Source organism: Choloepus didactylus, chromosome 10 (assembly GCF_015220235.1).
Source record: "Choloepus didactylus isolate mChoDid1 chromosome 10, mChoDid1.pri, whole genome shotgun sequence".
NCBI lineage: Eukaryota > Metazoa > Chordata > Mammalia > Pilosa > Megalonychidae > Choloepus > Choloepus didactylus.
This window is the reverse complement of record NC_051316.1, coordinates 14,870,336-14,897,519: the sequence shown is the minus strand read 5'-3', so window position 1 is coordinate 14,897,519 and position 27,184 is coordinate 14,870,336. Positions and strand designations below refer to the sequence as shown.

General features: G+C 39.5%; 1 protein-coding gene and 1 pseudogene across 1 annotated transcript; one reads left to right on the top strand and one right to left on the bottom strand.

The window, feature by feature from the left end:
- The window catches only part of LOC119505251, an 84,133-nt pseudogene extending 57,950 nt beyond the window's left edge, over positions 1-26,183 (top strand).
- Positions 24,460-25,178, bottom strand: LOC119505029 (BBSome-interacting protein 1-like). Its single transcript, XM_037797713.1, has 2 exons — positions 25,158-25,178; positions 24,460-24,942 (listed from the first exon to the last, which is right to left on the bottom strand). The coding sequence occupies exons 1-2, from the start codon at positions 25,176-25,178 to the stop codon at positions 24,610-24,612; spliced, it is 354 nt and encodes a 117-aa protein (XP_037653641.1). The 3' UTR covers positions 24,460-24,609.
- Positions 26,184-27,184: the final 1,001 nt, after the last annotated feature.

Below are 27,184 nucleotides of genomic sequence, written 5' to 3'. Positions count from 1 at the left end.
ACAGATTAAGCATCCACTCCCCATTCTCTATCCCCAGTCTATCCCGTGGTAAACTATATTCTAGATTCTAGCCCTATGAGTTTGCTTATTATAATTAGTTCATATCAATGAGATCATAAAATATCTGTCCTTTTGTGTCTGGTTTGTTTCACTCAGCATAATGTCCTCAATGGTATTTTTTTGAGGATAATGTTGTAAAGGATGTGGATAGAACTTGGGGTCAGAAGCCCACCCTACCCCTTACCAACTGGTGTCTTTAGGCCAGTCGCTGCTCAGATTCAGTTTCCTCTTCTGTTGCTAGCAATACTTAGGTATTCTATATCATCTCCTGTAATGTACTGAATCATCACATGAAGTTGATATTATCTACATTTTACTGGTGAAACAGAGGCTTAGAGAACTGAATATTTTTTTATTGTATAATATATATACATAAAAGTATATTTTTATGTATATTATATATACATAAAAGTGTAATTTAACAAGTAGAGAACAAATTTCAAAGAATATTATAGATTACAGTTCCATAGTTTCAGTTATTCCCTTATTATGAAGCATAACATATATACAAAAAAGGCACTACCTTCCGAAGCATTAACTAGTAGATATATAGGAAATTTCCAAAGTTATGAGTTATAGTATCATAGTTTTAGTCAATTCCTTATTGTGAAACCTAACATATATACAAAAAGGTATAGCTTTCAAATTACAATTTAACAAGTAGCCATAGAACAAATTTCAAAGGATGTTATGGGTTACAGTTCCACCATTTCAAATTTTTCCTTCTAACTATTCTAATACCCTAGCAATTAAGGAAAGGAAAATTATATAAAGATTCAGTATTCATAATCCTTTGTTAAATTCCTTCTTGTCTGTTGCTACCCCTTCCACTAGTTTAATCACTTTCCTGATCATCAGGGATGTCTAGGCAGTGACCACCCTAACCTGTTCATGTTGAAAAGGGGTGTCAACTTTATAAGCAAAGGGGACATATCTAGTTGATGTTCTTGAAGAGGCTATTGCCTCTGGGTTTTGGGACTTAGCTGGAGTAGGAGCTCTCTGAAGGATTTAAGTTTCTGACGAATAAAATTATTAAGTGAAACTTCTATAGAGTATGGTATTCCTATTAATTATAGTCCCTAGTGCGCAATGTGTAGACTTTTCCCATGTACCCTTCTGTTGTCACCTCTCTGTGCCAGTGTCATACCTTAGAAGTATATCAGTGATTTTTATACTGTATCACAGAAGCCACCCTTATAACAGATTATTATCAGGAATAAAGGTAGAATTTTATACAATGAAAAAAAAAAAAAACGTGCTTTAATCAGGACCCCTGAATTGATCATAACCTTGAATTATACCTTTTTCCTAACTCACAAGAGATTTCTCCTTAAATCTTTTTTTAATGCATTTTATTATTTTATATTTATAATATATATATAAGGGGAAAGGCAGATATTATTACAAATGAGAATACAAACGGGGAAAAGAGAAGAGCAACACAGTATTTTACCTATTTTTGAAAGGTTTAGTTTTTTGTTTTTTGTTTTTTGTTTTTTTCTTTTTTATTGAGATTGTTCAGATACCATACAATTATCCAAAGACCCAAAGTGTATAATCACTTGCCCCTGGGTACCCTCATACAGCTGTGCATCCATCACCACACTTAATTTTTGTTCAATTTTTAGAAACTTTTCTTTACTCCAGACAAGAAATAAAGTGAAAGATGAAAAAAGAAAACAAGAAAAGGAAACTCTTAATCCTCCCCTATTCCTAACCAACCCCCCTCAATTGTTGACTCGTAGTATTGGTATAGTACATTTGTTACTGTTTATGAAAAAATGTTGAAATACTACTAACTGTAGTATATAGTTTGCAATAGGTATATATTTCTTCCCTATATGCTCCTCTATTATTAACTTCTAATTGTATTGTCATACATTTGTTCTGGTTCATGGAAGCGATTTCTAGTATTTGTACAGTTGATCATGGACATTGCCTACCATAGGATTCAGTTTTATACATTCCCATCTTTTGACCTCCAGCTTTCCTTCTGGTGACATATATGACTCTGAGCTTCCCCTTTCCACCTCATTCACACACCATTCGGCAAGGTTAGTTATTCTCACATCTTGCTACCGACACCCCTATTCATTTCCAGACATTTAAGTTCATCCTAATTGAACATTCTGCTCATACTAAGCAACCACTCCCCATTCTTAAGCCTCATCCTGTATCTTGGTACCTTATATTTCATGTCTATGAGTTTACATATTATAATTAGTTCCTATCAGTGAGACCCTGCAATAATTGTCCTTATGTGTCTGGCTTATTTCACTCAGTATATTGCCCTTGAGGTTTTGTCATCAACCCATTTTCTTTTTTAATATGGTTTTGTTCACTCACCATACATTCCATCCTAAGTAAATAATCGATGGTTCTCTGTACGATCATACATTTATGTGTTCACTACCTTCACCACTATCTATATAAGGGCATCTACATTTCTTCCACAAGGCAGGAGGGAGAGTCAAAGAAGGTAGAGAGGCAAAAGAAAGAGGCAAAAAAAATGACAGGTAGGAAGCAGCAAAATGAAAAATAACCTTAAATCAAAATAGAATAAAGAATCAGACAATACCACCAATGTCAAGTGTCTAACATGCCTCCCCTATCCCCCCCTCTTACCTGCATTTACCTTGGTATATCACCTTTGTTACATTAAAGGAAGCATAATACAATGATTCTGTTAGTTACAGTCTCTAGTTTATGTTGATTGCATCCCTCCCCCAATGCCTCCCCATTTTTAACACCTTGCAAGGTTGACATTTGCTTGTTCTCCCTCGTAAAAGAACATATTTGTACATTTTATCACAATTGTTGAATACTCCAGATTTTACCAAGTTACACAGTCCCAGTCTTTATCTTTCCTCCTTTCTTGTGATGTCTCACATGCTCCCCACCTTCCTCTCTCAACCATATTCATAGTTACCTTTGTTCAGTGTACTTACATTGTTGTGCTACCATCTCCCAAAATTGTGTTCCAAACCATGCACTCCTGTCTTCTATCACTCTGTAGTGCTCCCTTTAGTATTTCCGGTAGGGTGGGTGTCTTATTCACAAAGTCTCTCATTTTCTGTCAGAAAATATTTTGAGCTCTCCCTCATATTTGAAGGACAGCTTTGCTGGATATAGGATTCTTGGTTGGCGGTTTTTCTCTTTCAGTATCTTAAATATATCACACCACTTCCTTCTTGCCTCCATGGTTTCTGCTGAGAGATCCGCACATAGTCTTATTAAGCTTCCTTTGTATGTGATGGATCACTTTTCTCTTGCTGCTTTCAGGATTCTCTCTTTGTCTTTGACATTTGATAATCTGATTATTAAGTGTCTTGGCGTGGGCCTATTCATATCTCTTCTGTTTGGAGTACGCTGCGCTTCTTTGATCTGTAATCTTATGTCTTTCATAAGAGATGGGAAATTTTCATTAATTATTTCCTCTATTATTGTGTTCTAGTTTGCTAATGCTGTGGAATGCAAAACACCAGAGATGGATTGGCTTTTATAAAAAAGGGGTTTATTTGGCTACACAGTTACAATCTTAAGGCCATAAAGTGTCCAAGGTAACACATCAGTAATCAGGTACCTTCACTGGAGGATGGCCAATGGCGTCCAGAAAACTTCTGTTAGCTGGGAAGGCATGTGGCTGGCATCTGCTCCAAAGTTCTGGTTTCAAAATGGCTTTCTCCCAGGGTGTTCCTCTCTAGCAAGCTTGCTCCTCTTCAAAACGTCACTCACAGCTGCACTTGGGGTATCTGTCCTCTCTTAGCTTCTCTGGAGCAAGAGTCTGCTTTCAATGGCTGTCTTCAAACTGTCTGTCATCTGCAGCTCCTATGCTTTCTTCAAAGTGTCCCTCTTGGCTGTAGCTCCTCTTCAAAACATCGCTCACAGCTGCACTGAGTTCCTTCTCTTTGAGTCAGCTCATTTATATGGCTCCACTGATCAAGTCCCACCCTGAATGGGTGAGGCCATGCCTCCATGGGAATATCTCATCAGAGTCATCACCCGCAGTTGGGTGGGGCAAATTCCAAGCAAATCTAATCAGCACCAAAACATCTGCTCCACAAGACTACTTCAAAGATAATGGCGTTTGGGGGACACAATACATTCAAACTGACACATATTGCTGCTGCCCCTTTTCCCTTCTCTTCTCCTTCTGGGACACCAATGATACGTACATTATTGTACTTTGTTTCATCCTTGAGTTCCCGGAGACGTTGCTCATATTTTCTCGTTCTTTTCTCCATCTGCTCCTTTGCATGTGGGCTTTCAGGTGTTTTGTTCTCCAGTTCCTGAGTGTTTTCTTCTGCCTCTTGAGATCTGCTGTTGTATGTTTCCATTGTGTCTTTCATCTCTTGTGTTGTGCCTTTCATTTCCATAGATTCTACTAGTTGTTTTTTTGAACTTTCGATTTCTGCCTTATATATGCCCAGTGTTTTCTTTACAGCCTCTATCTCTTTTGCAATATCTTCTCTAAACTTTTTGAATCGATTTAGCGTTAGTTGTTTAAATTCCTGTATCTCAGTTGAAGTGTACATTTGTTCCTTTAACTGGGTCATAACTTTGTTTTTCTTAGTGTAGGTTGTAATTTTCTGTTGTCTAGGCATGTTTTCCTGGGTTATCCAAATCAGGTTTTCCCAGCCCACAACAGGCTCAGGTCCCAGAGGGAAGAATATTCAGTATCTGGTTTCCCTGAGGGTGTGTCTTAGAAAATTCTCTCCTTTAATCTTTAGTTGATTGAGTGTTAATTTTTGTGTGGGAGCTTCATTTGGTAAAAATAAACAACAAATCTTGCTTCATGCTCTTGTTCCTGGTGAAGTTTTTGGATGAGCAACTATGGACTGTATTTCATCTCTATTTTCTGGAGCCTTACTGAGTGCTGCAAGAAATAACCAGTACTTCTGAAGAGCTAGCTTTTCAGTTTCCTAGTGTCATCTTCTACATGAAGATGTGTCATCTTCTACATCTTCTACACATGTTCTGATTCTCCAAACAAAACAGGCATGTTAGCCAGAAATTTACCATTGACCCACCAACATACCCCTAGATATTTATTCCAGAGAAATAAAACTTGTTTACAAAAAGACTTATAGGTAAATGTTCATAGCAGTATTATTCATAATGGCCAAAGAGTACAAGCAGTCCAAATGTCCATCAGCTGGTGAATGGATAGACAAAACGTGGTACAGCCATAGAGTGGAATATTATTCAGCAATAAAAAGGAATGGAGGAGATCTAAGATGGTAGCATAGAGAGGAGTGGAAGCTAGTTACTCCTCTTGTAGCAACTAATAAGCCACCAAGAACAGCTAGTAAATAATCCGGAATAACTGTTGGGGGGAAAATGTGACTGTCCACTCATGATACACCAACCTGAATGGAGAGGAATGCCCAAGATCGCAGCATAAAATCTGTAAGTAAAACTGTGGATCCAAGCCAGGAACCCCCTTCCCCCACAGCCTGAGCTGCAAAGACTTGTGGAGCCAGATAGCAGCTCTCTCCAAGTGAGTGAATATAGCACAGCTGAGCTCCAACTGGGGTTTTAATTAACAAGTGTAGACTGCTTGATGTGAATCCTCACCAAGTAGACAGAGGCTTTGGTTGAAGACTGACCTTGGAGAGCTGGAGGATGGCTGTAGACTGGCCATTAAGGGGGCTTTTTGTCCCTGTTTCGGCTCAGTGGAGAAAGCCTCAGCCATTTTCAGTTCCCAGTGCTCTGACCCAGACAAGGGTGGAGATAGCACAGGCAGAGAGAGACCATGGCAATGCTAATGACCTCTCCCTAGGCAGTCTATCTTCCCTAAGAGGAAAGGGGTGGGGCCCAGCTCTACTATCCACCTTCCATTCAGAATCAGACCCCAGAACCTGAAGGAAAACAGCCATGGACCACACCTCCTTATACCAGTCTGCAGTTATAGGCTGACAGGTGCCACCTGCTGGACAGAAAAGCACAATGACCCGAGGCCTCACAGGGTGTACCAGTTTTCTAAGACACACCCTCAGGGAAACTGGATACTGAATAGTTCTTCCTTCTAGGACCAGAGCATGTTTTGGTCTGGGAAAACCTGATTGGGGTAACCAAAGAAACCATGCCTAGACAACAGAAAACTACAACCTACACTAAGAGAAATGAAGTTAAAGCCCAGTCAAAGGAACAAACTTACTCTTCAACTGAGATACAGGATCTTAAAAAACTAATACTAAGTCAATTCAAAAAGTTTAGGGGGATTCACCTTCCACTGATCTTTATCAGAGGGCTGAGCTCTGAAGGAAACAAGTAGCCAAAGCAGAACCAATTTGCAAAGACTGTGAAATGCTATTTTTGCTTTGGTTTGTCTGCTTTGGTTAGTTCCAGGCACTCTAGAAAATCTCTGTCATATCGCTAGGTGAATACAAACTTAAGGAACAGAGAGATCAGGAACTAAATCCCAGAGTTAACACTTTGATATATTAAAATGTACAATCTGGAGAGGTGGGGCAAGATGGCAGACTGGTGAGCTGTATGTTTTAGTTACTCCTCCAGGAAAGTAGGTAGAAAGCCAGGAACTGCATGGACTGGACACCACAGAGCAATCTGACTTTGGGCATACTTAATACAACACTCATGAACATGTCGAACTGCTGAGATCAGCGAAATCTGTAAGTTTTTGTGGCCAGGGGACCCGCACCCCTCCCTGCCAGGCTCAGTCCCGTGGGAGGTGGGGCAGTCATCGCTGGGAAGGAGAAAGGAGAACTGCAGTGACAGCTGTTATTGGAAACTCATTCTACTGATCCAAACTCCAACCATAGATAGACTGAGACCAGACACCAGACAATCGGAGAGCAGCCAGCCCAGCAGAGAGGAGACAGACATAGCAAAAAACAGCAAGAAAAACTCCAAAATAAAAGCAGAGGCTTTTTGGAGTTCTGGTGAACATAGAAAGGAGAAGGGCAGAGCTCAGGCCCTGAGGCTCATATGCAAATCCCGAAGAAAAACTGATCTCTCTGCCCCCTGGGTCTTTCCTTAATGGCCCTAATTGCTTTGTCTCTTAGCATTTCAATAATCCATTAGATCTGCAAGGAGGGCTTTTTTTTTTTTAATTATCTTTTTTTTTTCTGTTTCTAAAACAATTACTGTAAGAAGCCCAATACAGAAAGCCTCAAAGACTTGCAATTTGGGCAGGTCAAGACAAGAGCAGAACTAAGAGAGCTCTGAGACAAAAGGCAATAATCCAGTGGCTGAGAAAATTCACTAAACACCACAACTTCCCAAGGAAAGGGGGGGTGTCCACTCACAGCCATCATCCTGGTGGACAGGAAACACTCCTGCCCATCGCCAGCCCCATAGCCCAGAGCTGCCCCAGACAACCCAGTGTGACGTAAGTGCTTCAGATAACATGCACACACCACAAAACTGGGCTTGGACATTAGCCTTCCCTGCACCCTCAGCTGGTTGTCCCAGAGTTGGGAAGATGGAGCAGTGTGAATTAACAAAGCCCCATTCAGCCATCATTTCAGCAGACTGGGAGCCTCCCTACACAGCCCAGCAGCACAGAACCGCCCTGGGGGGACATCACTCACCTGAGACAGAGCACAGTCATCCCTCAACAGAGGACAAGGGGGTGCACGGCCTGGAAGAGGGACCCACTTGCAAGTCTCAGGGGCCACACACCAATACCAAGGACTTGTGGGTCAGTGGCAGAGACGAACTGTGGCAGGACTGAACTGAAGGATTAGACTTGCAGCAGCTTTAAAACTCCAGGAACACCAAGGAGATTTGATTGTTAGAGCCACCCCCCCTCACTGACCGCCCAGACACATGCCCCATATGCAGGGTAGGCAACACCAACTACACACGCAAGCTTGGTACACCAATTGGACCCCACAAGACTCACTCACCCACTCACCACAAAGGCAAAGCAGAGGAGAACTGGCTTGTGGAGAACAGGTGGCTCGTGGACGCCACCTGCTGGTTAGTTAGAGAAAGTGTACTCCACGAAGCTGTAGATCTGATAAATTAGAGATAAGGACTTCAATTGGTCTGCAAATCCTTAAAGAACCTTATCAAGTTAAGCTAATGCTAAGAGGCCAAAAACAACAGAAAATTCTAAAGCATATGAAAAAAACAGACGATATGGTTAACCCAAGCCCAAACACCCAAATCAAAAGATCAGAAGACACACAGTACCTAGAGCAACTAATCAAAGAACCAAAGATGAACAATGAGAACATAGTACGGGATACAAAGGATATCAAGAAGACCCTAGAAGAGCATAAAGAAGACATTGCAAGACTAAATAAAAAAATAGATGATCTTATGGAAATTAACGAAACTGTTGACCAAATTAAAAAGATTCTGGATACTACTAGTACAAGATTAGAGGAAGTTGAACAACGAATCAGTGACCTGGAAGATGACAGAATGGAAAATGAAAGCACAAAAGAAAGAATGGGGAAAAAAATCGAAAAAATCGAAATGGACCTCAGGTGTAGGATATGTAATATAAAATGTCCAAATATAAGACTCATTGGTGTTCCAGAAGGGGAAGAAAAGGGTAAAGGTCTAGGAAGAGTATTCAAAGAAATTGTTGGGGAAAACTTCCCAAATCTTCTAAACACTATAAATACACAAATCATAAATGCCCAGTGGACTCCAAATAGAATAAATCCAAATAAACCCACTCGAAGACATATTCTGATCACACTGTCAAACATGGAAGAGCAGGAGCAAGTTCTGAAAGCAGCAAGAGAAAAGCAGTTCACCACATACAAAGAAACAGCATAAGACTAAGTAGTGACTACTCAGCAGCCACCATGGAGGCGAGAAGGCTGTGGCATGAGATATTTAAAATTCTGAGTGAGAAAAATTTCCAACCAAGAATACTTTATCCAGCAAAACTCTCCTTCAAATTTGAGAGAGATCTTAAATTTTTCACAGACAAACAAATGCTGAGAGAATTTGCTAACAAGAGACTTGCCCTGCTGGAGATACTAAAGGGAGCCCTACAGACAGAGAAACAAAGAAAGGAGAGAGAGACTTGGAGAAAGGTTCAGTATTAAAGAGATTCGGTATGGGTACATTAAAGGATATTAATAGTGGGGAAAAATGTATAAGACAAACATAAACCAAAGGATAAGATGGCTGATTCAAGAAATGCCTTCACGGTTATAACGTTGAATGTAAATGGATTAAAATCCCCAATAAAAAGACATAGATTCGCAGAATGGATTAAAAAAAATGAACCATCAATATGTTGCATACAAGAGACTCAGACACAGGTACACAAAGAAATTGAAAGTGAAAGGATGGAAAAAATATTTCATGCAAGCTACAGCCAAAAGAAAACAGATGTAGCAATATTAATCTCAGGTAAAATAGACTTTAAATGCAGGAATGTTTTGAGAGACAAAGAAGGCCACTACATACTAATAAAAGGGGCAATTCAACAAGAAGAAATAACAATCATAAATGTCTATGCACCCAATCAAGGTGCCACAAAATACATGAGAGAAACACTGGCAAAACTAAAGGAAACAGTGGATGTTTCCACAATAATTGTGGGAGACTTCAACACATCACTCTCTCCTATAGATAGATCAACCAGACAGAAGAGCAATAAGGAAACTGAAAACCTAAACAATCTGATAAATGAATTGGATTTAACAGACATATATAGAACATTATATCCCAAATCACCAGGATACACATTCTTCTCTAGTGCTCATGGAACTTTCTCCAGAATAGATCATATGCTGGGACATAAAACAAGCCTCAATAAATTTAAAAAGATTGAAATTATTCAAAGCACATTCTCTGACCACAATGGAATACAATTAGAAGTCAATAACCATCAGAGACTTAGAAAATTCACAAATACCTGGAGGTTAAACAACACACTCCTAAACAATCAGTGGATTAAAGAAGAAATAGCAAGAGAAATTGCTAAATATATAGAGATGAATGAAAATGAGAACACAACATAACAAAACTTATGGGATGCAGCAAAAGCAGTACTGAGGGGGAAATTTATAGCACTAAATGCATATATTAAAAAGGAAGAAAGAGCCAAAATCAAAGAACTAATGGATCAACTGAAGAAGCTAGAAAATGAACAGCAAACCAATCCTAAACCAAGTAGAAGAAAAGAAATAACAAGGATTAAAGCAGAAATAAATGACATAGAGAACAAAAAAAACAATAGAGAGGATAAATAACACCAAAAGTTGGTTCTTTGAGAAGATCAACAAGATTGACAAGCCCCTAGCTAGACTGACAAAATCAAAAAGAGAGGAGACCCATATAAACAAAATAATGAATGAGAAAGGTGACATTACTGCAGATCCTGAGGAAATTAAAAAAATTATAAGAGGGTACTATGAACAACTGTATGGCAACAAACTGGATAATGTAGAGGAAATAGACTGACCAGAGATGAAATAGAAGACCTCAACCAACCCATCAGAAGCAAAGAGATCCAATCAGTCATCAAAAATCTTCCCACAAATAAATGCCCAGGGCCAGATGGCTTCACAGGGGAATTCTACCAAACTTTCCAAAAAGAACTGACACCAGTCCTACTTAAACTCTTTCAAAACATTGAAGAAAATGGAACACTACCTAACTCATTTTATGAAACTAACATCAATCTAATATCAAAATCAGGCAAAGATGCTACAAGAAAGGAAAACTACCGGCCGATCTCCCTAATGAATATAGATGCAAAAATCCTCAACAAAATACTTGCAAATCGAATCCAAAGACACATTAAAAAAATCATACTCCATGACCAAGTGGGGTTCATTCCAGGCATGCAAGGATGGTTCAACATAAGAAAATCAATCAATGTATTACAACACATTAAGAATTTGAAACGGAAAAATCAAATGATCACCTCAATAGATGCTGAAAAAGCATTTGACAAAATCCAACATCCGTTTTTGATAAAAACACTTCAAAAGGTAGGAATTGTAGGAAACTTCCTCAATATGATAAAGAGCATATATGAAACACCCACAGCCAGCATACTACTCAATGGTGAGAGACTGAAAGCCTTCCATCTAAGATCAGGAACAAGACAAGGATGCCCGCTATCACCACTGTTATTCAACATTGTGCTGGACGTGCTAGCCAGGGCAATCCAGCAAGACAAAGAAATAAAAGGCATCCAAATTGGAAAAGAAGAAGTAAAACTGACATTGTTTGCAGAAGATATGATCTTATATCTGGAAACCCCTGAGCAATCAACGATACAGCTACTAGAGCTAATAAACAAATTTAGCAAAGTAGCAGGATACAAGATTAATGCACATAAGTCAGTAATGTTTCTATATGCTAGAAATGAACAAACTGAAGAGACACTCAAGAAAAAGATACCATTTTCAATAGCAACTAAAAAAATCAAGTACCTAGGAATAAACTTAACCAAAGATGTAAAAGACCTATACAAAGAAAACTACATAGCTCTATTAAAAGAAATAGAAGGGGACCTTAAAAGATGGAAAAGTATTCCATATTCATGGATAGGAAGGCTAAATGTCATTAAGATGTCAATTCTATCCAAACTCATCTACAGATTCAATGCAATCCCAATCAAAATTCCAACAACCTACTTTGCAGACTTGGAAAAGCTAGTTATCAAATTTATTTGGAAAGGGAAGATGCCTCGAATGGCTCAAGACACTCTAAAGAAGAAAAACAAAGTAGGAGGACTTATACTCCCTGACGTTGAAGCTTATTATGAAGCCACAGTCATCAAAACAGCATGGTACTGGCACAAAGACAGACATATAGATCAATGGAATTGAATTGAGAATTCAGAGATAGACCCCCAGATCTATGGCCGACTGATCTTTGATAAGGCCCCCAAAGTCACTGAACTGGATCATAATCGTCTTTTCAACAAATGGGGCTGGGAGAGTTAGATATCCATATCCAAAAGAATGAAAGAGGACCCCTACCTCACACCCTACACAAAAGGTAACACAAAATGGACCAAAGATCTCAATATAAAAGAAAGTACCATAAAACTCCTAGAAGATAATGTAGGAAAACATCTTCAAGACCTTATATTAGGCGGCCACTTCCTAGACTTTACACCCAAAGCACAAGCAACAAAAGAAAAAATAGATAAATGGGAACTTCTGAAGCTTAGAAGTTTCTGTACCTCAAAGGAATTTCTCAAAAAGGTAAACAGACAGCCAACTCAATGGGAAAAAATTTTGGAAACCATGTATCTGACAAAAGACTGATATCTTGCATATATAAAGAAATCCTACAACTCAATGACAATAGTACAGACAGCCCAATTATAAAATGGGCAAAAGATATGAAAAAACACTTCTCTGAACAGGAAATACAAATGGCCAATAAACACATGAAAAAATGTTCGGCTTCACTAGCTATTAGAGAGATGCAAATTAAGACCACAATGAGATACCATCTCACACCGATTAGAATGGCTGCCATTAAACAAACAGGAAACTACAAATGCTGGAGGGGATGTAGAGAAACTGGAACTCTTATTCATTGTTGGTGGGACTGTATAATGGTTCAGCCACTCTGGAAGTCAGTCTGGCAGTTCCTTAGAAAACTAGATATAGAGTTACCCTTCGATCCAGCGATTGCAGTTCTCGGTATATACCCGGAAGATCAGAAAGCAGTGACAGAAACAGATATCTGCACGCCACTGTTCATAGCAGCATTATTCACAATTGCCAAGAGATGGAAACAACCCAAATGTCCTTCAACAGATGAGTGGATAAATAAAATGTGGTATATACACATGATGGAATAGTACACGGCAGTAAGAAGGAACAATCTCATGAAACATATGACAACATGGATGAACCTTGAAGACATAATGCTGAGCGAAATAAGCCAGGCACAAAAAGAGAAATATTATATGCTACCACTAATGTGAACTTTGAAAAATGTAAAAGAAATGGTTTATAATGTAGAATGTAGGGGAAGTATCAATAGAGAGCAATTAAGGAAGGGTAACAATAACCCAAGTAGAACAGATAAGCGATCATGGGTAAATTTAACATTCTGGGAATGCCCAGGAATGACTATGGTCTGTCAATTTCTGATGGGTATAGTAGGAACAAGTTCACAGAAATGTTGCTATATTAGGTAACTTTCTTGGGGTAGAGTAGGAACATGTTGGAAGTAAAGTAGTTACCTTAGGTTAGTTGTCTTTTTCTTAATCCCTTGTTATGGTCTCTTTGAAGTGTTCTTTTGTTGTATGTTTTCTTTTAATTATTTATTTTTTTATTTTTCATACAGTTGATTTTAAAAAAAAGTTAAAAAAAAAAAAAGGAATAAAATATATAGAGCCCCCTTTAGGAGCCTGTGGAGAATGCAGGGGTATTTGCCTACCCCACCTCGATGGTTGCTAACATGACCATAGACTTAGGGGACTGGTGGTTTGATGGGTTGTGCCCTCTACCACAGGATTTACCTTTGGGAAGACTGTTGCTGCAAAGGAGAGGCTAGGCCTCCGTATAATTGTGCCTAAGAGCCTCCTCCTGAATGCCTCTTTGTTGCTCAGATGTGGCCCTCTCTCTCTAGCTAAGCCAACTTGAAAGGTGAAATCACTGCCCTCCCCGCTATGTGGGATCAGACACCCAGGGGAGTGAATCTCCCTGTCAATGTGGAATATGACTCCCGGGGAGGAATGTAGACCCAGCATCGTGGTATGGAGAACTTCTTGACCAAAAGGGGAATGTGAAAGGAAATGAAATAAGTTTCAGTGGCAGAGAGATTCGAAAAGGAGCCAAGAGGTCACTCTGGTGGGCACTCTTAGGCACAATTTAGGCAACCCTTTTTAGGTTCTAAAGAATTGGGGTAGCTGGTGGTAGATACCTGAAACTATCAAACTACAACCCAGAACCCATGAATCTCGAAGACAATTGTATAATAATGCAGCTTATGAGGGGTGACAATGGGATTGAGAAAGCCGTAAGGACCACACTCCCCTTTGTCTAGTTTATGGATGGATGAGTAGAAAAATAGGGGAAGGAAACAAACAAACAAACAAACAGACAAAGGCACCCAGTGTTCTTTTTTACTTTAATTGCTCTTTTTCACTTTAAATATTATTCTTGTTATTTTTGTGTGTGTGCTAATGAAGGTGTCAGGGATTGGTTTAGGTGATGAATTTATAACTATGTAATGGTACTGTGAACTATCGAATGTACGATTTCTTTTGTATGACTGTGTGATATGTGAATATATCTCAATAAAATGAAGATTTAAAAAAAAAAAAAGATAAAATGTACAATCTGCCAGAAAAGATTACAAGACAAAAAACAGGAAATGATGGCCCATCCAAAAGAACAATATAAAGTTCAGAAACCATCAATGAAGAGGAACAGATTTTGAACATACTAGAAGAAGACATTTAAAAAATTGATCCTTGATTATGCTCAAGGAGATAAAGGAAAACATGGAGAAAGAACTAAAGGAAATGAGGAAAACAATGAATGAACAATGTAGGAATCTTTTTGAGATTTTCAGTAGGAACCAAACAGAAACACTGGAGTTGAAGACCACAACAACAAATGAAAAATTTCCTAGAGGGTTTCAACAGCAGGTTAGAACTGGCAGAAGAAAGAATCAGTGATCTCAAAGACAAGACAATTTAACTTATTCAGGTTCAGGACCACAAAGAGAAAGGAAGAGCAAGCTAAAACCAAAAGCAAGCTGAAGGAAGGAAATAACACAAAAACATTTGTGGTCAAAGTGTGCCCAGGAGTGAATGCTGTCTGTGGACCAAGACTTCTGGCTTACATACACTGAGGGAACGGAGCCAGAGTGCTGGAGAAAGAGTGCTGGAGAAGAGAGGCATTTTGAAAGTTAGGGCTTCAGGGTTTGAAGAGGGTACAGCCTGATCCAGGGGGTGGTTTGATACACAGAAACTAGGAAAAGAGGAAAAGTTGCAGATTGCAGAGTGATATGGGCCCAAGCCAAGGCAAGCACAGCCCCTCTGTGGAGGCAGAGTCTGGGAAGAGGGATCTATGAGGACTGGCACCACGTCCCAGAGCGCAGAGGTCTGGAGAAGCTTTCGCACCTGGCGTGGCCCTGGTTGGTGGAGCGGCAGCAGAGTCGACTGCTTCTGGATGGGACAGGGTGGCCTGGGCAAGGAATAGCTCGAGTGCCCTCCAACATCAAGGGCCTAGGCCCTCACTTATTTTCTGTGCCAGGGTTGTTGTCTGATCCAAAGGAGGGGGAGAGAATCCCAGAAAATTAAGCACGGTAACTGTCCTTGAGCCAGATTCAGGTCTATTGAGAAAATAAAGAAATGTAGCATTTCTGACCGCCCAATGACTAGCACAGTGGTTCTCAAAGCATAAGGTATAGACCCCTGAGGCTCCCTGAGACCGTCAGGAGGTCCTTGAGGTCAAAACTATTTTCATGATAATACTAAGATGTTATTTACCTTTTTTACTGTGTTGACGTTTTCGCTGATTGTGGAAAACAATGTTGAGTGAAACTGCTGGCCCCAAACTGTACTAGTCATTGCTGTATTCACTGCCACACACATGCCATAATAAAATTGCCAGTTTTTGATGGAAAAAAAAAAAGTTTAGGGAGGGTATGGCAAAAGAGATGGACTGTATAATGATAACACTGGGCGTACATAAGGTAGAAATTGAAATTTTGAAATACTGTGCCAGTTTGAATGTATTGTGTCCCCCAAATGCCATTATCTTTGATGTAGTCTTGTGGGGCAGACGTTTTGGTGCTGATTAGATTTGCTTGGAATGCACCCCACCCAGCTGTGGGTGATGACTCTGATGAGCTATTCCCATGGAGGTGTGGCCCCACCCATTCAGGGTGTGCCTTGATCAGTAGAGCCATATAAATGAGCTGACTCAAAGAGAAGGAACTCAGTGCAGCTGTGAGTGACGTTTTGAAGAGGAGCAAGCTTGCTAGAGAGGAACATCCTGGGAGAAAGCCATTTTGAAACCAGTACTTTGGTGCAGACGCCAGCCACGTGCCTTCCTAGCTAACAGAGGTTTTCTGAACGCCATTGGCCATCCTCCAGTGAAGGAACCCGATTACTGATGTGTTACCTTGGACACTTTATTGCCTTAAGACTGTAACTGTGTAACCAAATAAACCCCCTTTTATAACAGCCAGTCCATCTCTGGTGTTTTGCATTCCAGCAGCATTAGGAAACTAGAACAGATTTGCAAACTAGAACAGATTTTGGTAGCAGAGAAGTGGGGTGCTTTTGCTGCTGAGTCTGCAAATACCAAACATGTTGGAACGGCTTTTCAAATGGATAAGGGGAAGATTCTGGAAGAATTGTGAGGAGCTTGATAGAAAAGGCCAAAACTGCTTGAAAGAGACTGTTTATGGAAATATGGACTCTAAAGATACTTCTGATGAGGACTTGAACAGAAATGATGAATGTGTTGCAAACTGGAAGAAAGGCGATCCTTGTTTTAAAGTGGCAGAGAATTTGGCAAAACTGAGTCCTGGTGTCAGATGGAAGGAAGAATTTGGAAGTGACAACCTGGAATACTTAGCTGAGGAGATCTCCAGACTACATGTGGAGGAGGTACCCTGGCTTCTTGCAGCTTATAGTAAAATGCGAGCAGAGAGAGATAAACTTAGAACTAAATTCTTGGGTTCAAAGAAACCAGAAGCCGATGGCTTGGAAAATTACAAGCTTCCAGGGAGTGGAATCCCAGAAGCTACAGCCCAACGTGAGGATGTAACCAACCATGGAACCCAGCCGCCATTTCAGTACAAGCCAAGATTGGAGATGGAATTATCCAGAAAGGATTTGTGGAAAGTCCGATTGTCTGATGGCTTTGACCCCTGCATGCTTCATGGGAAGCCAACAGAATTTTTGCGAGATCTTTACAGACAGAGCCATTGCCAGTCTGGACTGGAGAAGACAGACAAGGAACAAACTGAAGGAAAAATTTCTTCAAAGACAGAGCCATGGAGGTTGAGGTCTGGAGTCAAGAGGTCTTGAGCTGGGAGAGTGGAGTGGCCCACATGCATGGAAAGGGTGAGTTTGCCCTGGAGGTCGAGGGCGGGCCTTCCTCCTCGATGCTCAGGAAATGTCTTGCCACCCCAAGCCCCAAAGAGGGTGGAGCACATTCCCAGGGAATTGGGGAGAGCCTGGCTGCCACCACACTGTTCTGAAGGGGTTGAGCATGTGCCCCGGAGATGAAAGGGAATCCGGAAGCTGCCCCGATGTTTGAGGAGGGTGGGGCCGAGAAGGTGGTCTCCCCAATGTGTGGATATGTTGGAGCACTCACCCAAGTGTTTGGAGAGAAAAGGGCTGCTGAAAAGGCCCTTAGGAAGGGTTAGACTCCCACTCTCTCAAGCCCCAAGGATGCAACGTTGTTCTGTAAATGACTCTCAGAATTTGAAATCTAATGGAGTTTGTCCTGCGGGTTTTAGGAACTGTTTTGGTCCTGTTAACCCTGTTTTCCTTACTGTTTCTCCTTATGGCAATTGGAATGTTTATCCTATGAATGTCCCTCCTTTGTATATTGGAAGCATATAACTTGTTCTAAGTCCACAGATCCAAAGCTAAAGGAGAATTATGCCTTAGGACCCACCATGCCTGTAATTGATTTTGATAGGATCTTGTACTTAACTTTGGTTACTGAAATGGTTTAAGTTTTTGTGATATTATGATGGAATGAATATATTTTGTATATGGAAAGATAATGTCATTTTGGGTCCAGGGGGTGGAATATGCCGATTTGAATGTATTGTGTCCCCAAATGCCATTATCTTTGATGTAGTCTTGTGGGGCCGATGTTTTGGTGCTGATTAGATTTGCTTGGAATGTGCCCCACCCAGCTGTGGGTGATGACTCTGATGAGATACTCCCATGGAGTCATGGCCCCACCCATTCAGGGTGGGTCTTGATCAGTGGAGTCATATAAATGAGCTGACTCAAAGAGAAGGAACTCAGTGCAGCTGTGAGTGACGTTTTGAAGAGGAGCAAGCTTGCTAGAGAGGAACATCCTGGGAGAAAGCCATTTTGAAACCAGAACTTTGGTGCAGATGCCAGCCACGTGCCTTCCTAGCTAAGAGAAGTTTTCCAGACACCATTGGCCATCCTCCAGTGAAGGAACCCGATTACTGATGTGTTACCTTGGACACTTTATGGTCTTAAGACTGTAACTGTGTAGCCAAATAAACCCCCTTTTTATAAAAGCCAGTCCATCTCTGGTGTTTTGCATTCCAGCAGCATTAGCAAACTAGAACAGGTTGTATTCCATTTTCTTTGATGTTTTGAAAGAATTTAAGTAGGATTGGTGTCAGATCTTTTTGGAAAGTTTGGTAGAATTCCCCTGTGAAGCCATCTTCCCCCAGGCATTTATTTGTGGGAAGTTTTTTGATGACTGATTGGATCTCTTTGCTTGGATTGGTTGGTTGAGATCTTCTGTTTCTTCTCTGGTCAGTGTTGGTTGTTCATATGTTTCCAGAAAATTGTCCATTTCCTTTACATTATCCAGTTTGTTGGCATACAGTTGTTCATAGTATCCTCATAATTTTTTAATTTCTTTGGGATCTGCAGTAATGTCACCTTTCTCATTCATTATTTTTTTTTAATATGGATCTTCTCTCTTTTTTATTTTGTTGGTCTAGCTGAGGGCTTGTCAATCTTTTTGATCTTTTCAAAGAACCAACATTTGGTGTTATTTATTCTCTCTGTTGTGTTTTTGTTCTCTATGTCATTTATTTATGCTTTAATCCTTGTTATTTCTTTTCTTCTACTTGGTTTAGGATTGGTTTGCTGTTCATCTTCTAGCTTCCTCAGTTGCTCCATTAATTCTTTGATTTTAGCTCTTTCTTCCTTTTTGATGTATGCATTTAGTGCTATAAATTTCCCCCTCAGTACCGCTTTTGCTGTATCCCATAGGTTTTGATATGTTTTGTTCTCATTTTCATTTGTCTCTTTATATTTAGTAATTTCTCTTGCTATTTCTTCTTTAAGCCACTTATTGTTTAGGAATGTGTTGTTTAACCTTCAGGTATTCATGAATTTTCTAAGTCTCTGATGGTTACTGACTTCTAATTGTATTCCATTGTGGTCAGAGAATGTGCTTTGAATAATTTCAGTTTTTTTTTTTTTAATTTATTGAGGCTTGTTTTATGTCCCAGCATATGACCTATTCTGGAGAAAGTTCCATGAGTACTAGAGAAGAATGTGTATCCTGGTGATTTGGGATGCAATGTTCTATATATGTCTGTTAAATCCAATTCATGTATCAGATCGTTTAGGTTTTCAATTTCATTATTGGTCTTCTGTGTGGTTGATCTATCTATAGGAGAGAGTGATATGTTGAAATTTCCCACAACTATTGTGGAAGCATCAATTACTTCCTTTAGTTTTGCCAGTGTTTCTCTCATGTATTTTTGGGCACCTTGATTGGGTGTATAAACATTTATGACTGTTATTTCTTCTTGTTGAATTGCCCCTTTTATTAGTATGTAGTGGCCTTCTTTGTCTCTCATAACATCCTTGCATTTAAAATCTATTTTATCTGAGATTAATATTGCTACTCCTGCTTTCTTTTGGCTGTAGCTTGCATGAAGTGTTTTTTTCCATTTCACTTTCAATTTCTTTGTGTCCCTGTGTCTAACATGAGTCTCTGTATGCAACATTGATGGTTCATATTTTTTGATCCATTCTGCCAATCTGTATCTTTTAATTGGGGAGTTAATCCATTTACATTCAACATTATTAGTGTGAAGGCATTTCTTCAATCAGCCATCCTATTCTTTGGTTTATATTTGTCAGATAGATTTTTCCCTCTCTCTCATAATGTCCGTTAATGTACCCATACCAAATCTCTTTAGTACTGAACCCTTCTCCATATCTCTCCCTCCTTTGTTTCCCTGTTGGTAGGGCTCCCTTTAGTATCTCAAGTAGGGCAGGTGTCTTGTTAGCAAATTCTCTCTGCATTTGTTTGTGAAAAGTTTAGCTCTCTCTCAAATTTGAAGGAGAGCTTTGCTGGATACAGAATTCTTGGTTGGCAATTTTTCTCTCTCAGAATTTTAAATATGTCATGCCACTGCCTTCTCACCTCCATGGTGGCTGCTGAGTAATCACTACTTAGTCTTATGCTGTTTCCTTTGTAAGTGGTGAATTGCTTTTCTCTTGCTGCTGTCAGCACTTGCTCCTTCTCTTCAGCATTTGACAGTCTAATCAGAATATGTCCAGGAGTGGGTTTATTTTGGATTTATTCTATTTGGAGTTTGCTGGGCATTTATGATTTATGTATTTATGTTGTTTAGAAGGTTTGGGAAGTTTTCCTCAGCAATTTCTTTGAATACTCTTCCTAGACCTTTGCCCTTTTTTCCCCTTCTGAACACCAATGACTCTTATATTTTGACGTTTTATGTCATCTATCATATTCCTGAAGTCCATTTTGATTTTTTAATTTCTTTCCTCATTCTTTCTTTTGCTCTTTCATTTTTCCATTCTGTCATCCTTGAGGTCACTGATTTGCTGTTCAGTTTCCTCTAGTCTTATATTATGCGTATCCAGAATCTTTTTAATTTGGTCGACAGTTTCTTTTATTTCCATAAGATCATCTATTTTTTTATTTACTCTTGCAATTTCTTCTTTATGCTCTTCTAGGGTCTTCTTCATGTCCTTTATATCCTGTGCCATGCTCTCATTGTTTGTCTTTAGTTCTTTGATTAATTGCTCCAAGTACTGTGTCTCCTCTGATCTTTTGATTTGGGTGTTTGTGTTTGGGTTCTCCATATTGTCTGGTTTTTTTGTATGCTTTAAAATTTTCTGTTGTTTTGGTCTCTTGGCATTTGCTTAACTTGATAGGGTTCCTTTAGTATATGTAGGCTGATTCAAACACTTATCTCTAGTTTGTCAGATCTGCATCTTGGTGGTGTTCACTTTGTCTAACCAGCATGTGGTTTCTGTGAGCCACCTATTCCCCTCAAGCCAGTTCTCCCCAACTTTGTCTTTGTTGTGAGTAGGGGTTTGAGTCTTGTGGGGTCCAACTGGTGCACCTAGTTTGCATGTGTAGTTAGTGCTGCCTGCCCTGAATGTGGGGCATGTGTCTGAGTGGTTAGGGAGGGTGGGCAGCTTTAATAATCAAACCTCCCAGGTGTTCCTGGAGATTTAAAGCTCTTGCAATAGTCTAATCCTTCAGTTCAGTCTCACCACAGTTTGTCTCTGCCACTGACCCAAAACTCCTTGGTATTGGCATATGGTCCCTGGGACTTGCGAGTGGGTCCCTCTTTCAATCCATGCCCTCCTTGGGCCTCTGCTGAGAGAAGACTGTGCTACATCACAAGTGAGCACCATCCCCCAAGGGAAGTTCTGGGCCACGGGTCCATGTAGGGACCTTCCCAGCCTGCTGAAAGGATGGCTGAATGGGGTGTGTGTGTTAATTTCCCACTTTTCACACAGCTCCACCTTCCCAACTCTGGGACAATTAGCTGCGGGTGCATGAAAGGCTGTTGTCCACACCAGATATTGTGGTGTGCATGTGTGTTGCTGGAAACACTTCCCATCACACTGAGTTGTTTGGCACAGCTCTGGGCTGTGGCACTGGTGCTGGGCAGGAGTGTTCCCAGCCCACCAGGAAGATGATTGTAAGGGGATGCCACCCCCTTTTCTTGGGAAGTTATGGTGTTTAGCAAATTTTCTCAGCCACTAGACTTACTGCTTTGTCCCTCAGAGCTATCTTAGCTCTGCTCTTGCCTGGGCCCAAATTGCAAGTCTTTGGGCTTCTTAGAGTACTTGTTTTAGAAAAAGAGAAAAAGATTTAAAAAAAAAATAAAAGGAAAAGGAAAAGAAGGGCCCTCCTTGCAGATCTAATGTGCTATTGAAATGCTAAGAGACAAGGAGTTTAGGGCCATTAAGGAACAATCAAGAAAGCAGAGAAATGGGCTCTTCAGACATGTGTCCTCACCCTCTGGATTTGCATATGCACCTGATTCTGTTTGGGCCCTGCCCTTCTCCATTTTATGTTGACTGGAACTCCAAAAACTCTCTGTTTTTTTTTTGTTTTGTTTTTTTTTTTTTTTTTTTTTTTTTTTTTCTGTTTTTGCTATCCCTATCTTCTCTCTGCCAGGATGACAGTTCCCAGATTCTCTGGTGTCTGGTCTCAGTCTATCTATGTTTGGACTTTTTGATCAGCAGTCTGAGTTTTCCAACAGAACTGCAACTGTACTTCTCCCTCCTCGTTCCCAGCACTGATGGCCCCCCCTCCCATAGGACTGTGCCTGGCTGGGAGGGGCACGGGTCCCCTGGCCATGAGAACTTACAGATTTCGCTGATCTCAGCTGTTCCATGCTTTCACGAGTGTTGTATGAAGTATGCCCAAAGTCAAATTGCTCTGCGGTATCCAGTCTACACAGTTCCTGGCTTTCTACCTATGCCTTGGAGGAGTAACTAAAACCCACACTTCACCAGTCCACCATCTTGCCCTACCCATCCCAGCACTCAGTAGTATTTTAACATTCTTTCATCAACAGTAACAAATGTACTATACCAAACTATGAATAAATAATTGGGGGGGGGGAGGATTAGAGGTATGGGAGGATTTGAGTCTCCTTTTTTTGTGTTTATTTCTTTATGGAGTAATGAAAATGTTCTAAAAATTGAAAAACAATATTGTGATGGATGCACAGCTGTACGATGATATCATGGGCATTTGATTGTACACTTTGGATCTTTGGATAGTTGTACAGTATGTGAACAATCTCAATAAAAATATATATATATTTAAAAAAAGGAATGGAGTACTGATATATACATAACATGGATAGACTAGAAACTCTTCATGCTAAGTGAAAGAATCTTGATGCATACTGGATGCATTCTTTCATTTAGCATGAGTCATCACATATTATACCATGTTTAGAAGAGACAAATCTATAGGAACGTAATATAAATTATCAGTTGCCTGAGGTTGAGTGTGGAAACAGGTTGGCTACTTAAGGGCACAAGAGAGCTCTTAGGAGTGATGGAAAATGTTCTAAAAATGGATTGTGATGGCGGTTGCACAACCCTGCAAATTTGCTAAAAATCTTTGAATCATTAAAAAAAATCAAACAAAAGAGAAAATGAAGAATAAAGAGGAATTCTCTCTCTCTTATTTTAAGAAAGCAGATGCTAGTGTTTTGCTTACAAAACACAAGACTACTGGCTAACACACGTCACGAAGCAGCAGTCTTACTACTCCCTCCTCAACCTCTACTTAGATCAGCCAACTCTGCATTTTTCTCAAAAGTTCTTGAAACTGCTACATTCCACTCTTTTTTTTTTTTTTTTTTTTTTTTTGCAGTGTTCGTTCTTTATTGAAAGTACATTTATTTTAGGTCTTTTTAAAAACTTTTAAACTTTTATTTCACACAGCAAATTTTAAATCATACAGAAATCTAGTGAATATGTTTTGTTCCTTGCAAGCATTTAAATAAAAAATACAAGAGTAAATAAATTCTTTTAATATTATATTAGGGAAAAATGCATGCATACTTACCCTTGTGTTTATTGATCTTATCTACAGCTTAATGAAATTTCTAAAATTGTGTAATACTTTTCATTATTCTTAAAGTCCATTACTGAATAATGTTGGCATTAGAAAAAATTATTCTTCAAAGACTCAACTTTTTACATTTACCAGTGTCTTAAGAAAACACTAGCTATGAATAAATAATTATCTAAAGAATGATCACATTTCTAACCTTTCCCTTGTAGAGACTAATTATTCAGCAAGGCCTTAAGGCCTGTGTGAATTTAAATCATCTATTATTGACTACAGCAAACCAATCTACAATTATATTCAGAATTTACAAAGATATTCTTCGGAATATACATATTATAGGTTTAGGTACAGTCTTTTAGAACTAAAACTCCAAATTTAACTTCAAATTTACTTCATGAGTTCTTTAAAGACCACATTACATGACTTACAGATAATTTACACTAATCATTTTCAGGTTTTTAATTGTTTGATACCTGGATGGTAAGTGTAGCAACATAATTCTTAAGTATAAAAAATTAGCATAACTAAAAATATAGGCGACTATACAGAATAGGTGAGGGTTCTTTTAAAAATCAAATTTGTTAAGCAGTTTTGTCACTGGTTAGGATCAGTTGGTCAGGCAAGATAGCTTTAAAGATGTAATGATGCATAAAATTGGTAAAATATGTTAGGTAACATAAAAGCCCAGCATGCATATCTTATTCAAGATGAGAATGTATCTTCAAATGCAGGCTTTTAATAGAGGTGTGATGAGCCTCTGTATATAGAAAGTTGCATTTAGATACTTGTGCCTAAGAATGTTATCCATAAAACTGACAGCAATAGGAATGTTGAACAATAATTTGCAATTCTAAACATGCAGGTAAACAAACTGTAAAATTTGGTTTGAAGTTTTGTGTTCAACAGAAAACAAAATTTAAAAATTCACAATATAGGTTGCATCAGCCTTGGGTATTTTTGTATTATTTATATGAATACTATTGGTTTTATTACTATTTTCAGCATACAGATGCAGATTATTTTCTAGTTATTAAATGGTGGGGTGCTCATGGAAGTGCTAAATCATCATTCAGTGGGTTATTTGCTGTTGTTCCTTCTCTGCCATTTCTTGTTGGCGAATTGTATCCTGTGCGGCTTGCTGCATTTTCTCCAGTTTTTCTAGAGTCAGAGATTTTAAGGGTAAAAGTTTGGGTTTACACAGCACCATTGTGGTTACATCTTCTACAGACAACTGCCCTTGTTTTGGAACTTCTCGGAACATTGATTCACTTCTGCCATATCTTAATTGTTGGACACAGTGATTTTGGAGTATTGGATACAGTTCAGATGGAAGCCTTCCCAGATGGCTCAGCTGTTGCCCGGGCAATGGTGAGATTCTACATTCCACTCTTGATATTAATTTCTAAGTTGAATATAATTTTGGTTCCAATTTAAAGAAAGTAAGTCAGATTGGAATTTATTCCCAGCTGGAAGTCATATCATGAAAGCCAAAGCAGCAGGATTTCAGGAACAATCTGTAGCCAGAATCTGGGGTTCTGTATGAAACTCCAGAAATCCTCCCTCTCATTTGTTTTGTTTTGTTTTGTTTATCATACCTGCTTTATTTTTCTCTCATGCCATAGAGCAGCATTGCAACATGGTGGAAGATGACCTCACTCCATCAGCTCTTGAGTTTATATCTCCATTCAGGAGAGCAATGAGATTGATCAGGAATTGATAGGTTAATTTTAAATTCTGGGGAAATGACTCTGACTCCCCCAGGTTGGATTAGGTTCCCCTTCTTCTGTATTAGGAACAATTTCTGGAAGAGCTGGAATCTCAATTCAGGCAGCTCCTCTCAAGAGGGTCTAGAAATAATGTTCCTACTCAAGAACATGACAGTATTTGCTAATTGTTACAGATGAATTTGTTTTCAAATCAAAGGCCCAGAGATAACAGGAAGTAGAAATGGTGCAGGATGGGATGGGCTGGATGGGAGAAGATACAGGAGGTTACACTCTATTTTCATGTAAAGGTTTTTACTACTTAAGCCTTTGTCCTTTTCTCAGATTCACACCCAATCTGTCCCTTCTCTTTGCAGTGGATTCACCCATGTGCAAAGTGATGGTGTGAGCATTGTAGGTGTGGAAGCCACAGACTTTGGAACATTTATTCTGAGGTCGTATTGCTTCAAAGTGCCACGGAGTTGTACCAGCTAATGAAATTCTCACTTTAGTGAAGAGCTTGTATGCACAGAGTCAAAAAGGATTATTTCATCAACAGTGGGAAAGAAATTGGTCATTCTCAAATGCCTATGTGTTAAGCACTGTGCTATGTGATTTTATTTTTAAATCCTCACAACCAGCCAGTGAAGTAGATATTATTGTCTCCGTTTGTCAGACAAGGAAAGTGAAACACAAGAGAAGAGTAATTATCCCATTGTTAGCCCCATTTTTCCAGCCGCTAAGCGACCCGCCTGGGGATTATTCAGCTAATAAGTGGCTGAGGGGAGTTGAATTCAAGACCATGGCAACTAGAAAGCCCATGCTGTGATTATAGCCTAATTATTTTTGTTGTCCAAACATGTAATTAATTAAATATTTTTATCTTCTTGTTCTGTGTTATGTGCTTGAGACGCATATTAATAAATAGTTCTTGCTGTCACATAGATTAGTTTTGTGGCTACCATACTGCATAACTCTAGGGATACCATTTATGTATTTTATAGCAGTGTTGTCCCCCGCAATTATTCATCAGGGAAACCCATATTGGTTTAGTGGGTGCATCACTCAAGAGTGCTTAATTGCAAGCAACAGGAACTGACACTGGTTAAATAAAATGAAACGAAACCAAACAAAAAAGTGATACTGATTGGAAGAAATGAAGTAGGCCACTGGGTGAGTGGGAAGGCTGGAAAGGAGAAACAGGCTTGGAACCAGGGAAGCTCAGCAGCAAGGAACAGCCATGCTGCAGCAAGGCCTAGTTTGGACCCTTGCTCTGGCACTATGACCTCCTTTCCCTTGAGTTCTGCAACACTGCTGCCATGTACTCTCATCACTGTTACTAGACAGTCATCACTGCCACTTTTCAGAAACCTCCCAGCTATTCCCGAGGGAGAAGGACTTTCGAGACTCAAACCTCCAGGTATGTGGTATGATTTGCTGTACCTAAGTCACCTGCCCATACCCTCAAGCCCAGAGGGAGAAGAGGGAGAGTACTTGAGGAGAGAAGGAGTAGCTTCAGTAGTAGGGGCTCCCAACCAAAATTCAAGATTCACACAGTGAAGTACCCTTAAAAAAAAAAAAAAAAAAAGGAAAAATTCCTCAAAAATAGAAATAAAAAGGATAAAAAAAGCTACCTATCGCTTTGGCTGTTCAATATCCAAAAATACCCTATTAACAATACTTGCACTTTAAAATTTGTGTTTTTTTTAACCTAACACATGTCACTGTATCCTGTACAGCCAACACAGAAAGCAATCATTACCCCTAAAGGAAACACCCAAACCCAAAGGCTTTGTTAGCTCTTGGAACTGGCTTCAAGTCAAAACTCTTATGAGTGATATACATTCTCTTCTAGTTCTATTATAATTTTGCTCGATGTCAGGAGACCCTAAGATGGCGGCTAGGTGAGATAGGGCAAAAAAACACCTCCATGAAAAATAA